At 37.7% G+C, this 14,967-nt stretch overlaps 3 protein-coding genes and 1 non-coding gene across 5 annotated transcripts; 3 read left to right on the top strand and 1 right to left on the bottom strand.

Annotated features, from left to right (window-relative positions):
- Nucleotides 1-947: 947 nt before the first annotated feature.
- Nucleotides 948-3,297, top strand: LOC106943043 (dentin sialophosphoprotein-like; the record flags this gene model as incomplete). Its single annotated transcript, XM_015026384.1, has 6 exons — nt 948-1,073; nt 1,177-1,203; nt 1,334-1,375; nt 2,117-2,158; nt 2,241-2,300; nt 2,388-3,297. Coding segments are annotated over 6 exons (819 nt in total), but the record flags the coding sequence as incomplete, so codon positions are not given.
- Nucleotides 3,298-3,800: 503 nt separating this feature from the next.
- Nucleotides 3,801-3,874, top strand: trnai-aau (transfer RNA isoleucine (anticodon AAU)). Its single transcript has one exon. It is a non-coding gene; the product is annotated as a tRNA-Ile (tRNA).
- An 807-nt stretch (nt 3,875-4,681) lies between these two features.
- LOC106943046 (aprataxin-like) lies at nt 4,682-7,572 on the bottom strand. Its single transcript, XM_015026387.1, has 7 exons — nt 7,359-7,572; nt 6,587-6,633; nt 6,195-6,473; nt 6,020-6,079; nt 5,701-5,927; nt 5,225-5,328; nt 4,682-5,113 (listed from the first exon to the last, which is right to left on the bottom strand). The coding sequence occupies exons 1-7, from the start codon at nt 7,486-7,488 to the stop codon at nt 4,959-4,961; spliced, it is 1,002 nt and encodes a 333-aa protein (XP_014881873.1). The 5' UTR covers nt 7,489-7,572; the 3' UTR covers nt 4,682-4,958.
- Nucleotides 7,573-7,582: 10 nt separating this feature from the next.
- Nucleotides 7,583-14,525, top strand: LOC106943044 (dnaJ homolog subfamily A member 1-like). Of its 2 annotated transcripts, none has more exons than XM_015026385.1 (9): nt 7,583-7,678; nt 9,168-9,319; nt 9,408-9,600; nt 10,862-10,966; nt 12,105-12,332; nt 12,430-12,544; nt 12,777-12,892; nt 13,130-13,230; nt 13,947-14,525. In XM_015026385.1, exons 2-9 carry the CDS (start codon nt 9,188-9,190, stop codon nt 14,178-14,180), a joined length of 1,224 nt encoding a protein of 407 aa, XP_014881871.1. In that variant the 5' UTR covers nt 7,583-7,678; nt 9,168-9,187; the 3' UTR covers nt 14,181-14,525. The 2 variants fall into 2 exon arrangements, with proteins under 2 accessions (XP_014881871.1, XP_014881872.1); XM_015026386.1 differs by having other exon boundaries at nt 7,584-7,678; nt 9,159-9,319.
- Nucleotides 14,526-14,967: the final 442 nt, after the last annotated feature.

Here is a 14,967-nt window from a genome sequence, read left to right as displayed (position 1 = left end):
AATCTTTTTTAAAAATTTATTAAAAAGAAAAAAAAAAAAAAAAAAACCTATTTATTTTTTAAAAAAAAAAAAAAAAAAAAAAGGCTAAAACCCTTTATTCATGCTCCATCAGAAAGCTGAGGGGAATCATCAGAATCACTCTCTGCATCAAGAGAGGCAGCTCATAAAAGAGATAGAAAACTCTATATACTCCAATATTAAACTCAGGTTTTAACCGAGTTGCGCTGTTTCAGACTTCTGAGTGTGTGAGATATAAAGGATGTTTTCTGAAGAACATCCTTTGGGAAATAATGGCATGAATTTTACACTGATGAATTTAACACCTTCGGGTGGCATTCATCAATAAAAAAGGCAACTGACTCGTATTTACAGAAACCTAAGATAAAAAATATGTAAGATTGGGCAGTAATTAAAAATGTTTCCTTTGTAAATATATGTAGCTTACATAATGTCCTGAAATATCTGACATCTTGAGTTTCCAATTATTCAAATGAGGGTAAATGAGTTTGGGATGACTGAAAATATAATGCTGCAAAATTAGACCTTGAATATACTCAGCATCCTCCCGTCATTAAGCTCCACCCACAAAATCCAGGGTGATACTAACAATACTTTTTCCACTTTTGAGAACTCTCTTCATGCCTAAAAAAGCATCCTGAAGCAGGAATACTTTTCCATGCACACATTTAACCAGAATTGTGTGTTAACGGTGCTGTGAACAACTTATCTTAATGGGCATAAAAATGCTTCTTTGACGGAGTCAGCGGCAAGCCTAACAATAGGTGTGGTACAGACCTCAAGACAATTCCCACTGCTGACATTATATTGTTTACAAGGATACATATCTGTCTCCACGCATTTATGCAGCAATAGCTCTGCCTGAGCTTGTCAAGAAGGAGGTTTTTAATGAATGTTTTGGTTGTTGATATTGCAGTCATGATGTGTAATTAAATCTAATTAAAACTACTGGGGTGTGTGCTCATATAGGTTTCTTCCTCTTTTTTTTTTTTCTTTTCCAGACTGAAAGTTTGTCAGTTTTAGAATCTTCTGAAAATAACACATCAGAGCTTCAGGTAAATATATATATATGTATTTTATATACTTGTATAAGTTCACAAAAAACATTGTCACATTTTAGTTAAATGTGACTGTCTGTTTTTGCTCTTTGGGATACAGAGCTCTGAGGAAAACACCTCCAACCAGGTGAGACATTTTGAAATTCAGAATTGTGCTTGATCCATGAAGAAAGTATATTTTGGATAATTGATGCCACATAACTCTAAAACATTTTTGAAATGATGTGCTATAAATGTGTCCTTTTATTTGTAAACAGAGTTCAGAATCTGAATCAGTAGAATCCACTTCAGAGGACAAGGTGTGTTGGTCAATCATTCATATTCACTGTCATCCATTCCCTCAATGTTGTCTAGGTTTCATACATTTAGAGTTAAAAGAAAAGTGCATACCTCAAATCTTGGTAAATGAGCCAGAGAAACAACAAATGAAACTATATAAAGAATCTTGCAAAAGATTTCAAACAACATACATTTTGTCAGGGTTTTTTTCTTTCTTTCTTTTTTTGATTTGATATGACAGACAAATAAAAAGCAGGACATTATTGCGTGTGTTTCTTTTGAACCACACAACTTTAAACTTCTCCATAACTTTATTCCTCATTTATCGGTGTGCTCCTTGTCATGCATAATACAGTTTGCTAACCAACACCCACAGCCTTCACAAAACAGCTCTGAGAGTAAGTTACTCACTGGTCTGTGCTATTTACTGTTTAAGTGCATAATGAAGGCTGTTTGGTTGCACAAAATTTTATTTTGGGGTATGAAAAGCTAGGGGACAATGGAGAAGAATGGCAATAACTCTTTCCATAATTTTTCTTCCATTTGATAATTATGTCCTAGTTTATGTTAATCTATCACATCAAAGCCAAAAAAATACATTGAAGTTTTTTGAATGTAACAAAATATAAAGAAGTTCAAGGAATACTTTTGCAAGACACTGCGATTCATAGAAACACAATGAAACACAAATATGATGTCAGTTTTGCAGCATTGCTATAAAACTTTGTGCTGACTGCCTAAAACTGTGTCTTCAAAAACAGACGTCAGAGGAGAGCGACAGTCAGTCGGATGAGAGCGACGGGGTAGGGGACAAAGAAAAATGGTCGCTCACTAAATCTTCTCCATAGCTGTCAATGACTCATACATTTCATAATCTCTGCTCAGATGGACTCCATGGCTGAAACCAAAGACAACAGCATGGGCAGCGAGGAGAATGTTCGGAAGGTTGTAGGAAACATATTTTACGTTCTTGATTTTGAACTAAACCATAATTGCACCGATGTAAACCTGGGCTTCCTTTAAACCCTGCAACAGAGTTGGGTGAGAGTGTTCCCAAGTATCATCGAAGGAGCGAGTGGAGAAGACAACACAAGCACAGAGGTCACAGGTCACCCAGGTCTCCTGGACAATGAGCTGAGCGGTAAACGGCCAACTCACACCATGAAAGTTCAGATCCGCACCAAGCAACCTCTGCTGGGACAGTCCACCGACGGCAGCGACACCACCAGCGACAGCGCAGACGCCAGTGACAGCAGCGATGTTTCAGCTGCTGCGAGCGACAGCACTGACAGCAGCAGCAGCAGTGAAAGCCAGGAGAGCCAGGAGACAAGCGACAGCAACGACAGCAGCACTGCCAGCAAGAGCACGGAAGACAGCAACGCCAGTGACAGCGCCGAGCTGGCACAAGTCAGGGCCAAAAACTGTGTGAATAGTACGCAGAGCTGTGAAAGTGAGGAGTACTTTCTGCAGAGTATAGGAGATGATGCTCATTCGCCAGGTGAGCACCTGCTGGTGCCGGACGAGGATGAGAGGGAACTGAGGCTCAGAAGATGATGAAATGCAACCTCTGTGATTGTCATATCAGAGTTTTATTTAATGACCAGCTTAAAGACTAACGAATGTTCAACTCTGAACATTGATTCTGCTATAATGCGACCTGATTCACTAAGTGTAAAAAAATAAAAATAAAAATACTGTGGTAATATAACCTACACATATACTTTGCTTTGATAACATGTGAGAAATAAAATGAATATAACCATTGTATTCAGCACTGTTGTGCTGGCAATTAGACCTGCACTCTATTACACTTACACAGAGACGATGTATCAGTGCACAGGATCTTGCATTTATTGAAATAGAGATCTTTTTTGTCCATTAGTCAAGAAATTCAGAAAATATGCTACAATGTTTTTGTCTAATAAATTCTTTAGGAACATACTGTATTGTTTTCACTTATTTACATGCAAAACAATGGCTGCTAAAAGAAAACTGTGCTAAGCTTTGTGATAAAGCTTTCATGTAGCCGCATAAAAAGACTATTCTACAGGTCATTGCAAAGGTTTTGATATCCCTTGAATATGTTTACAATAGCCACAAACGTCAATTTATCTGACTTAAAATATATGTCACTGGGCAACACATATCAATGGATCATTTTGAAGTAAAATGAAATGAGATCTGGGTATGTCTCTAATTTGTCTTAAAGACAATTTGAAAAGTGTGACATCCATTTGCACTTAGCTCCACCGCAGTGAAGTTAGTTTCAGGTGTGTTTAGAGCTGTAGTCCAGCTGGAAGGTGACCCTTCAGCCCAGCCCCATATCTGTTGCAACCTAAACGGTTTTCTACCAGCTGTATCTCGTATCATCTCTTTGTGTACCAACTTCAACGAGATCCCACGGCATTAAGCTACTTAAATACATATTTGAGGACGACAACACATGGCCGGTTAGCTCAGTTGGTTAGAGCGTGGTGCTAATAACGCCAAGGTCGCGGGTTCGATCCCCGTACGGGCCAGCCACAACTTTTCCTTTTTTAAAATGCATCTTCTCATTTTCATTTATGTTGAATTCACAGAGTGACGCAATGGTCAAAGAAACTTCAGAAACTTCTGGCTACGGTCTGTACCATTTTTCCCTGAAACTGCTGTTTGGAAATATTACCACTAGAGGGCGACAATGGCACGTTTATTCTGTTTCCCTTTGAAACGGGAATGTAGCTGTCTTGCTCAACTAGATCCTAAATTTAGAATAATATTTCAAGAAATTATGTATGTAAATGCGAGTTTAGGGATAGTGTTATTTTGACTTCTTAATTCAGTCATATTCTTTAGCAAGGTTCTGTTCACTCTCCAATCAAGTAGTCGTCTGGGGTTAAAAACCCACTTCAATCCACAGCACCTCCAAAACAGGATTAAGCACATAAAGATAGAATCATTAGTTATAATAGTAAGAAGAATAAAGCTCCAGTATGTGATCATTACTTACAGTTAAGGCTAAATTATCCTATTGGATTAAACTTGGTGAGTAAGTAGTCAAATTGGAAATCACTCAATTTTTGTGATGGCTGTAAAGTAAATAAGTGAAGTAAAGCCAAATTGTACTGAATGCATACATTCTGAATATTAATAAAGCACCTCTTCATAGTTCTATCATTATCTGATATTAAATGTAATTTTTAAAAGCACAGCATATACTTTTTTAGATTTTCAGTGAAAAACAGCAAGTTAACTATGTACCTAAACCATTTTAAATGGTCAGAACTTAAGTATGGCATAAAATTGTTTTCTTTCAGAATATAATAAAGGAGTTGAAGAAAAGTGTATAGTTTCTAGAAAACATTTATTGCATCAGAATGAGTAACTAAACCTATTTGAAATTGAAGTGTACAAACAAATATAAAGTTAGAGTGGATCAACATTTGACTTAGGACTGACAAATGCACTCTGGACAAGCATATCGACGTTGACATTTTCAAAAATGTACAAAACAAGTGACAAGTTTTCAACTTGCATAATTACAACACTTCATGCAAAACAACATTTTAGAAAAATATGCTAAACACCATTAAATGTGTTTACTTCTCTGTTAAGGTCACATAATTATCTGGGAAAGTGAGATTTCAAGTGTTCCTTCAGAGAAGGTATTGTAGGAAGCTCTTTGTGGCACACATGGCAGCAGAGAGGTAGTTTCAACAATTCACTGGAACCTTCTTTAACAGTGACTTTTCCACTTGCTTCAAGCATCTGAATAACATCTGTTGGGGGGAAAAATAAAACAGATTACGCATTCTTTGAAATACTGTAGTTATGCTATTAAATACAGTGAAATACGCAGAAAATGGTAACAGACATAAATGTAGTCCCACCATCAGAATCGATGAAGTATTCTGTTGTAAAAGAGTTCCAGTGCTTCTTGTTCTTCAAGCAGGGAGAGTCAAAGTCCTGGCTGATTACATGGAGGTGGATGTGACTGTAAAAGTAAATAAGTATGTCTTTATCTGTGCTATCAGATCAGTCATTAACATAAATATCCTTTGTGAAGATGAACAAGTTGGTCTTTTCATGACCAACATGACATATATATATTTTCCTGATATAATAAACTAAAAAGACATTAAAAGATTTAAAAAAATGCAAGTGTAGAAACAGAACACTGTTTGGAAAGGTGGAGAGACATGCTGTATTCCAGTAGATGTTACAAGTTTATTTAAAAATATGAAGCCAATATCATGTAAGTTAACAGCTAATGACTGAAAAAAAAACAGTCATTAGCTGTTCAGGTTTTTACTAACAACAGTCACATTGCCAGGTAACAGCAGTAATAAAACAGCCTTTGCCTTACCTCATACTTGGGATAGCGTGGTAACCTGACCGGAACCGCAGTGTGCTGGCATCTGGGCATTGCTGGATCATGCGGTCAGCAACCTGCTGCATGTGTCTCAGAAGATCACAGTGCTCTCCACGTAAAGCCTTCAGGCTGGGAATCGACTGCCAGGGAAGGACTAACCAGTGGTAGCGAGCTTTGGGGTATTTGTCTGTAATCACAACAACCTTATCATCCTTGTAAACCTGAAAAGTAGAAAAAGGTTCACATCAGTGTACAAATTAGGCTGTGGGGAGAGCATGACAGAGGTTTCACATCATTTTTGTAAGGCACCGACCTGCATCTGAGGGTCTTGCATTGAAGTCTTCAGACCTTGGCTCCAATGTCCGACATTTTCCTACAACAGATGAGGAATCAACATTTTTCAAATTGTTAGATGTTCAGCAGACTGCAACACAATCAAAATAATAATAAAACAAGCATCTTAAGCACAGGGACATATTTTTCCTCACACTTTTTTGTGTGTTTTCTCCATGACACACTGATGGAGAGCCATTTGTTTTCTGTTTTGGAGCTTTTAGAGTTTGAACATTTTTCTGGCTGTCACTGTTCTCCGATGTTTGCTCTCTTGGACTTTTGATGCTGCTGTGGTGCCCAGTGAGATCTTCTTTGAACTGTATGGTGTACGGGTAAAGTTGATTGACAACATGGAGCTTCTGTCCAGGTTTTATTCTGACCTCATTGCCTTTCCCCACCACCACACAGTCTACTGAGGTGGGGTTTAAGCCCAGCTTTAAAAAAGAAAAAAAGTCATGAAAGTCAGAATTAGTTCATAAGCAGTAAAGAAATTTTAATCCAAAAAATGCTTCAGCAAAAGTGATTCATCAAAATTTTGCAGTCTTACCTGCTTAACTTTGACATAACCTTTGTTGCACTCAGCTTTCAGTTCAACTGGGAAGGAAGGGATAGCAGTCATTTAGGCAAAGCTCAATTAGAGAAAGTGTTTTTACATTATTATCACTATACCTTCACAAAACATAATATAGGTGCTGGTCATTTTCCCCAGTCACATTTTGTACTTTTTCTACTTGACTTGAAAAATATACAAAGGAGCCATTTTCTACAGAACATTTAAAACCCACCTTGACAGTGGATAATTGTTGGGAGATGATGTCTAATCCAATTCCAGTCCACTTTAATGAAATATAGTTATGTGACTCCAACTCCAGCAAAAAGTTGTTTGAAGTTATCAGAGATTATGACTCTTGATAGAAGCAAAATATAAATACAGCAATACAATCCCTAAAACAGTCACACTCCTCCCTAAAAAGGTGGGAGTAAAAAGGTCCTCCCTTTTTAGGTCTTTTCACCTTAACATGTGAAATGCATGAGAGCCAATAGACATAAATAAAGGAAACAACATTTTCTTAAAAATATTTCCACCACCACCCATTTACCTGTTGCCCACTATGCTGTTATAGGATTTTATTACTGACCCAAGAACCTGGCAGTGATTGTTACTAGTTTTGCACAACTTTTTATTATACTAAATATAGCAACACCAACATTTTTATCATTTCATCGAGTAAGTAGCATTCTAAAAGTAATGTAAAAAAGCAGTATGTATTAGATTAGGTTAGCATACTCATGTTAGCATACAAACTGATGTTGGGTACCTTGCTGCCGAGAGCATTTCTTGTCTTTAATTGTCGTTTCTGGACCTCGCCCAACAACAACCGCACGTAAATGAGGTAACTGGATTGGTTTATGGGTACCCTCTTCACTGACAAGCCAGCAAATAGGCATTTTATAATTTTTAAAATATTTTTTACCATTAGCAAGATATCCCTTGCAGTCCCCGCTTGGTGATGACTGGACAAACGTCTCGCGAGATTATAACGTGAACGGGGCTGGTGTGTTTTCGCTTGGCACGCGGGTCAGAAGATTCTGGAAGAAAGGCTTTCTGTGAGGCTGCTGCTTGTTGTCTTCATTTAAGGTTGGAAAACAGTTATTATCACACGTTTTATTTCTGTCACTGTCAGCTGTGCTTAGCTTGGCCAAAGGCTAGAGGGTCATCCTACCTAGCAGTTTAGATTTGACCTGGTCAAGTAGCTAAATTAGCTACGAAGGGCCTCATCAGTTTCAGTTTATGTGCCGATCCAACCAGCGGTTTAACCTGCGATTGTGTGGAAGGTTAATATTCAGACACATTAAGTCTTATACAATCGTAAAAAAACAATTGTAATTGCCCAGGAATCCTTCTAAAAACAAAAAACAGCTGTATTATATCTAGGAAATACTCCAAACTAGTTTCACCAATGTTGTTATTATGAATCGAAACTTAAACCTTAATTGGCACCCATATTCAACCTAAAGACTAGAGACCAGTGTGGTAAAAATCGCTTAACGCGAAACATGTGACGTTTGTTGATTTATGAATACAACGACCAATATCTACCAAATCATTCATGAATGAATTCTGTCATAAACAAACGCTTGCCAAAATACAAAAAAGGAAATCAATTTGTTGTTGAGATTATTTGCGTTGTGCTGTAAAATAAAATAAAAAACCTAAGGAGGACTTCAAGTATGCAAACGTTAAGTTACGGCATTTTAAGGCTAAAATTCCCCGAAACATTACCAAAAAAAGGCTTAATTTCTAACTTTCTTATGTACTGCTACATGATTTTTCTACAAACTTACATAAATATTTTGATTTTTAGGTGCATAATAACTGTCCTTTTATTTAGCCTAAGTTTCACATTCCTTACCATAAAGTATGTTTTTTTTTCTCCCTCATTTACTGAAGTGGCAGAGAAAATTAAAACAAGTTGCCTTTCTTCAGTATGTTGTCATTTGGCTATGGCTTTTCAAATAACCAATACCTATTAACTATTAATTCATATAATAGGATGGTTCACAACATCGACTTAAAAGTGTAACATAAATAAAACAAATTTTAAGGAGATTGTTGAGGGTAACAGTTTTGTGTCAGTGTAATGGTACTCATATGAGATTTAGCTACTGGCATAAAAGGGGGGAAGGAAAGCATGTGTTTTAAGGCTTAAACTTGGTTATTTCACACAACAGTTGAAGTTTCTGACAAGAGTTCAAATGTTCATAGCAAGTTGTGTCCAAAAAAAAAAGCCCCACATTGTTTCACTCCCTGTGGAGTTTACTAGCATTTAAAACACTTGGAACGGGACGAGGTGCTCTTTGTGCTGGATTGCCTGTCGCATGTGGGTATTTTGTCTGAGCTGGAAGAGTTGAATTTGTCAGGTTCTGAAGAGAAACACTCAATTTTGGCGACAAGAATTAAATTTTTGCAGAAATTGTCATTTGAGATGTTCTTAAAATTTTTATTGTGATGTTGCTATGCACTGACAGACAAAATATATATATTTTTGGCAAAGTTAGTTTCATTGGGTGCGTTAAGATATGGTTCAGACCCTTCTTTTTCTTTTTCTTTCTTTCCGTTTCTTAAGATCATCTGACAGAGGCAACGATGGTGAAAGAAACAGGCTTTTATGACACACTTGGTGTGAAACCCAATGCAACTCCCGATGAACTTAAAAAAGCCTATCGCAAATTAGCCTTGAAGTATCACCCTGACAAAAACCCTACTGAAGGGGAAAAGGTTTGTCCCCTTGATATTGCTACAAATAACCACAGAAGCTGTGGCGGTTTTCTAATCTTGATTTTTTTATTTATTTTTTACCCTGAAGTTCAAACAGATCTCGCAGGCATACGAGGTTCTGTCAGATGCCAAGAAGAGAGAGGTGTATGACCGTGGAGGTGAAAAGGCTATAAAAGAAGGAGGAACAGGCGGCGGCAGTGGTGGCGGCGGTTTCACGTCTCCCATGGATATCTTTGACCTATTTTTTGGTGGAGGTAGTCGAATGCACAGAGAACGAAAAGGTGAGAGCAAATGTTTGTAAAAGCTCACAGTGGCTCCTGAAGGCATGAAGTGAATGCTGCGTAGTGTTTCTAAATAATATAAATCAGAATTTCTATTAAGAGAAAGGAAAATATTGTATCATAATTATATAAAATGTAAAAAAAAAAAAAGTTATAGTAATGAGCAGTACAAATAAAAATGTCAATGTATCTGCCAGATAAAGGTGGTTGGTGCTGATATGTAACAGTGGAAGTATGCAGAAGTGGGCAAATGATAGGATTCTTATGTAATGTAGTTCATAACATTTGCCACTAGAGGACAGAACAGGAAGGTTAGTGCCACTGTTGCCTTCAAAGAGTTTCTTGTAGGATTTATTTTTAGCTTTCATAAGTAATTCTCAAGCCTGTCATATTTTCTTCCTTCTGAACATTAAGAAAGACGAGTGACGAACCTGCCGGACGTTTGAACGTGCTGCTTTGTCACGTTGAGAAACAGGAGCTAGATTTTTCTGAAGTGTTCCATCTGGTATTAACCCCTCTCAAGATATATTGACATGAAAATAAGGTGGTGCTGCGCAAGTCATCAGTTTTCACTATGCTGGGAAGCACTAGTGGATTCATTCACTCATAGATGTTTGGTAGAAAAACATGATGTCGGATGAATCTTGGCAGATAAATTAGGAAAAACATGAGGAAAAGTTGTTCCTTACTCTCCTTTTTTTTTCCCCTTCCACTTACTTATGCACCGAGTTTTTCTTGGTGGTTGCATTTTATATACATAAAACCAAACAACATTTGAAATGGCTTCTGTATATCTGTACTAAATGTTCAAATTTATACAATTAAAATGGGCTGAAAATTGATTGAGAATGCTGTAAATTTGTGCCTGGAAAGTTTAGAATAATAAAGATGCGTAGAGACCCCGATATCGGCTTACAACACACTATCACTATAAAATATTTAGTGAAGCTTCGCTAAACAGAATCATCTAAGAATTGTGATGTGTTTTTTTTTTTTTTGATTTTTCAAGATATCAGTCTAGTGAACTGAGCCTAGAAGATTGAAGAGCAAAGTGAATTTTGCATCCAATAAATAACAGATAGTAATCAAAGGTTGGTGACAGATCTTTAGATGATGTATCTACTTTGTCTAAACATATTTTCCAAGTTATTGCCCAAAAATAAGCCTTTTTATGTAGATATTAAGGTGCATTATTGTTATGAATCTTATATACCCAAAGCCTGTGAAATGTATAACAGTGGTGTGTTTTATTTCACCACAGGAAAGAATATAGTTCATCAAATCACTGTGACCTTGGAGGATCTTTACAACGGCGCAACAAGAAAACTTTCTGTACAGAAGAACTGCATCTGTGAGAGATGTGAAGGTAAACACTTCTGCAGTTTTAAGTCCTGAGGTTTGCAAGTAGTTGGTTTTATTCATTGAATGATGGTGTTTGTTTACTGTCAAAACTAAAGCAGTCATTGTTATTGTCAAAAACTCATCCACTGTTCCACATGTGGTATGAACTTAACATTTTCATGGCAAGACTCCAAATCTCTCAACCAAGATAAAAACCCCTTTTTTCTATAATATTAAAAGTATTATTTTATGAAGATTAAAGAAGTTCGGAATTACAAGTTAGATTTTTTTTTTTAAAAATATTGATTTAATGCTTAAACATTTTTCCCGATCTCATAAGACAAACATTGTGTTGTCACCAGAAATCATTTTATAATTCTTAGTGGATGACATGAGCATACCTTACCCAGCAGAGCAAATAACATTTAGGTATTGTCATTTAATAACAAAAAGAAAAATCCTTAGAAGCTCCAGTTTTATATAAAAGCCTTTTTCTGACGCTGCGGCGGATCAGCATTCACACAGTCGCCTTCACAAACTGCCCTTTTCAGATTCTCCGTCTGCTTATAACTCACAGGCTCATGAAATGTGGTGCGTGTCTGTGTGTGAGGTTAATAACCATATTTCATCTACAGTTGTGTCATCTCTCTGATGCAGAATGACCTTTAGTTTCCACCACATCTCAGAGGTTTACCTTTGGCAGAGAATCTGTGAAAACATCAAAAAGCAGGGATGTGTTCAGCAGCCGAATCATTAAAAAACACACAAAGGAGTCGTTATCTGAGGAAAAGGTTGAGGCCTCCTCCAGCTCCTCGCTGCTCTGTGTGCTTCTGGAATGATGGAAGTGAACTGTTTGACAGGTGGATTGTACCAGAGACTCACTGGCTTACTCAGCTGCACAACATGTCAAAACCAAGTAATTATTTAAAAAGTTCTTCGTTGGAGCAGGTTCAAAATGCTGTTGAATTCAATTAGTATGGCAACAACCGTTTAAGCCGGTGACAAAATGTGTTTCTTGTTTGTTTTAAATTCACACAAAATTCATTTAAATACATGGTTATTTAAATGCCACTCCTATCCAATGTCAAAAATGTGCTTATATTCTATATTTTTCCACAGTGCTGATGATTTATTTATTTATTTCCCCTTTTTCTCCATGGCAGGTCGTGGAAGTCGTAAAGGAGCTGCACAGATGTGCATGTCCTGCCATGGTACGGGTGTGCAGGTACGCATGCATCAGTTGCTCCCAGGTATGGTGCAGCAGGTTTCCACCGTGTGCCACAACTGTCAGGGACAAGGACAGCGAATCAGCCAGAAGGACCGCTGCAAAACATGCGCAGGACGCAAGATCATGCGACAGAAAAAGATTCTGGAGGTTCACGTTGACAAAGGTGTGACTTATTGAGTCTGTTTATATAACAAAAAAAAAAAAAAGCTGTAAAGTTGCTGAGACCGACGATTGAACTCGGTAGCTGATGTTTTTCACAGGAATGAAAGATGGGCAGAAAATAGTTTTTCATGGTGAAGGGGACCAGGAGCCAGGGCTGGAACCAGGTGATATCATAATCGTCCTCGACCAGCAGGAACATGCACTTTTCACCAGGTACGAAACAAAATAGGATCAGACATGTCTTTCTGGATACTGTAGATTAGCTTAGCAAGGTTTACATTATAAGGCGATACAACAATACGTGTACAAAATTTGAAAACTACATAAGTGAGACACTTACTAATCCCCAGGAATAGTAACATGTTATTTTGTCTTTTAATGTGTTGGCTGCTCAGAAACGTCAAAATGAAATGACCTTAGTTGCTGAACTTGTTTCTGTCCTCAGGAGAGGAGAAGACCTGCTCATGTCGATGGAGTTGCAGCTGGTCGAGGCTTTGTGTGGTTTTAAGAGGCCGGTTCAAACACTGGACAGCAGGACTCTCCTCGTTACGGCTCGTCCAGGTAAACATATTACAAATTTATTTAGTTGTTTCTAAAGGGTTTAAGTTGATCAACCTTTGTTAGTTTGTAAAGTATTCAAGACTGGACTGGATATATGTGGAACCAGCTGTGAATCACCTGATCTTCTGCAGTAGAGCAGCAGAAGCTTATTTATTGTTTCTGAGTTTTATTAAAGGCTCTTGATGGAATATCCTGTCAGGTTTGCTATAGCCAATCTCCTTCTGTTTCCAACTACAGGGGAACTAATCAAGCCTGGAGACACCAAGTGTGTCCTCAACGAGGGGATGCCTATGTATCGCAGACCTTTTGAGAAAGGACGTCTTATTATTCACTTTTCGGTAAGACCTGTAGGATTTTATTTTCACTTCAATAGAAGCAGACTAATCCTTTCTGCTCCTTGACAGCAGACTGACACAGCTCTTCCAGAGCATCAGGCTTAATATTTAACTAACACAAGTATCACAACAGTAATGATTAGTCATTCCCCACAGTCAGTAGAAAGATGTTATGTTCATCTAATCACATAAATATGCTATGTTAGTTGTTCTTGTTTAAAATCTTTGGACAGAGCTTCATGTGTTCATTCTCCCTGTAGGATTAGAAACCCATTGGCTTCACCAAACTGGGACAAACCACAATGTTTAAGCTAGCTTTAGTTAGCATTACCGTCGCTGGTAAGGTATGAGTGGCTCAACTTGTGAAGTAAATCAATACTCAGATCTTGAGCACAGACGAGCTGTTGCAGTAGTTAATAATATCCCTGTTTTGAACTACTCTGTTTGCATAATCATTGCACCTTTTCACTATAGACTGGACAAGAATAAATCAGGATTTTATGCATGTGAAGATGACACATCTGAGGAAATATCTACAGGACTTCCTGTTTGAGTCACACAGGATTTTACGTGACAGACGGGAGCAAAGTAGAGCATAATTGCAATGTAGAAGGGAAAAATGTTTTGTTTTTGTTTTGTAAAGGTTCTCAAAACAGCGAATCTAGAAAGTGTGTGTGTATACAGCCAAGCTGAGTCAGCACTCTGCTCATGTCCACTAGGTGGTGTTCCCACCAGCCAATTTCCTCCCCAAGCACAAGCTGAAGGAGCTCGAGCGCTACCTCCCCGGAAAGATAGACACAGAGCAGACGGACAGCATGGACGAGGACCTCTACATCTACGCTGACCTGGAGGACTGTGACTTGGAGAGCAGAAGAAGACACAGACATCAGTACTACTACATGGATGAGGACGACTACACCAGCACCGGGGGCGTTCAGTGCCACACGTCTTAAATCCCAGCTCAAGACTCTGCCTTTTCCAAAATCTCCCATTTCTGATGCAATGCACCTTGTTGGACGTTTGTGCACCTTTTCTCGTCCGGTAACTCTGTCTTCGTTTGAAATTCCCCTCTAGCTCAGTCTTAAGAGTCCTGGCTCACTCTTTATTTCAACTAATTGGTTTTGGGCTCGATGTTGGACTGCTCATTCCTTAAGGGACCATATTTCAATTCTTCTTTTTTCTTAATTTCTTTTTTTTTGTGAAGCACTGTGGTTAAACATGAGGGCTGGTATCACAGTGTCTTTAAAAGAAAAGAAAAACTCTACTTTCATTTACACTAAAACCGATGCCAACATTCATTTTTTTTTTTTTTTTTTTGTGTGTGTGTGTGTATGTTGTGTTGCTTAATCTGTGGTTGTGAACAGCTCATTAATGACCCTGTTAATTGTTTTTGAGGACCCAAAGTTCAGATGGAGGACTAGGCAGATTATGTTGATACTTGATACTTTTTTTTTTTTTTCGTTTTTGCTGGTTTACCCTTTAAAGGGCTATTTTAAAACATTTCTAAATGATCTTAAAAAATATGACTGGAAGATGTGAGTTTGAAGAAAGGGGGCAGTACTGTTTTAGGTTCAAGCCACTAATTTGTAGATATTTCAAACTAATATTTAACTTTAGTATTTTACCTCTTCTGGGCTCAATTACTGTCTTGGGTTGGACATCGGACTGTTTTCTACGTGAAATAATTTTACGAAAGAAAACTATTTGCAGATGTTTCAAACCTTCCAGTTCCTTGACAGT

Source organism: Poecilia latipinna, unplaced genomic scaffold (assembly GCF_001443285.1).
Source record: "Poecilia latipinna isolate Pla-1442-1.1 unplaced genomic scaffold, P_latipinna-1.0 Scaffold4821, whole genome shotgun sequence".
Taxonomy (NCBI): Eukaryota; Metazoa; Chordata; class Actinopteri; order Cyprinodontiformes; family Poeciliidae; genus Poecilia; species Poecilia latipinna.
Note: the sequence above shows the minus strand (reverse complement) of the source record. Positions and strands in the feature narration are given on the sequence as shown.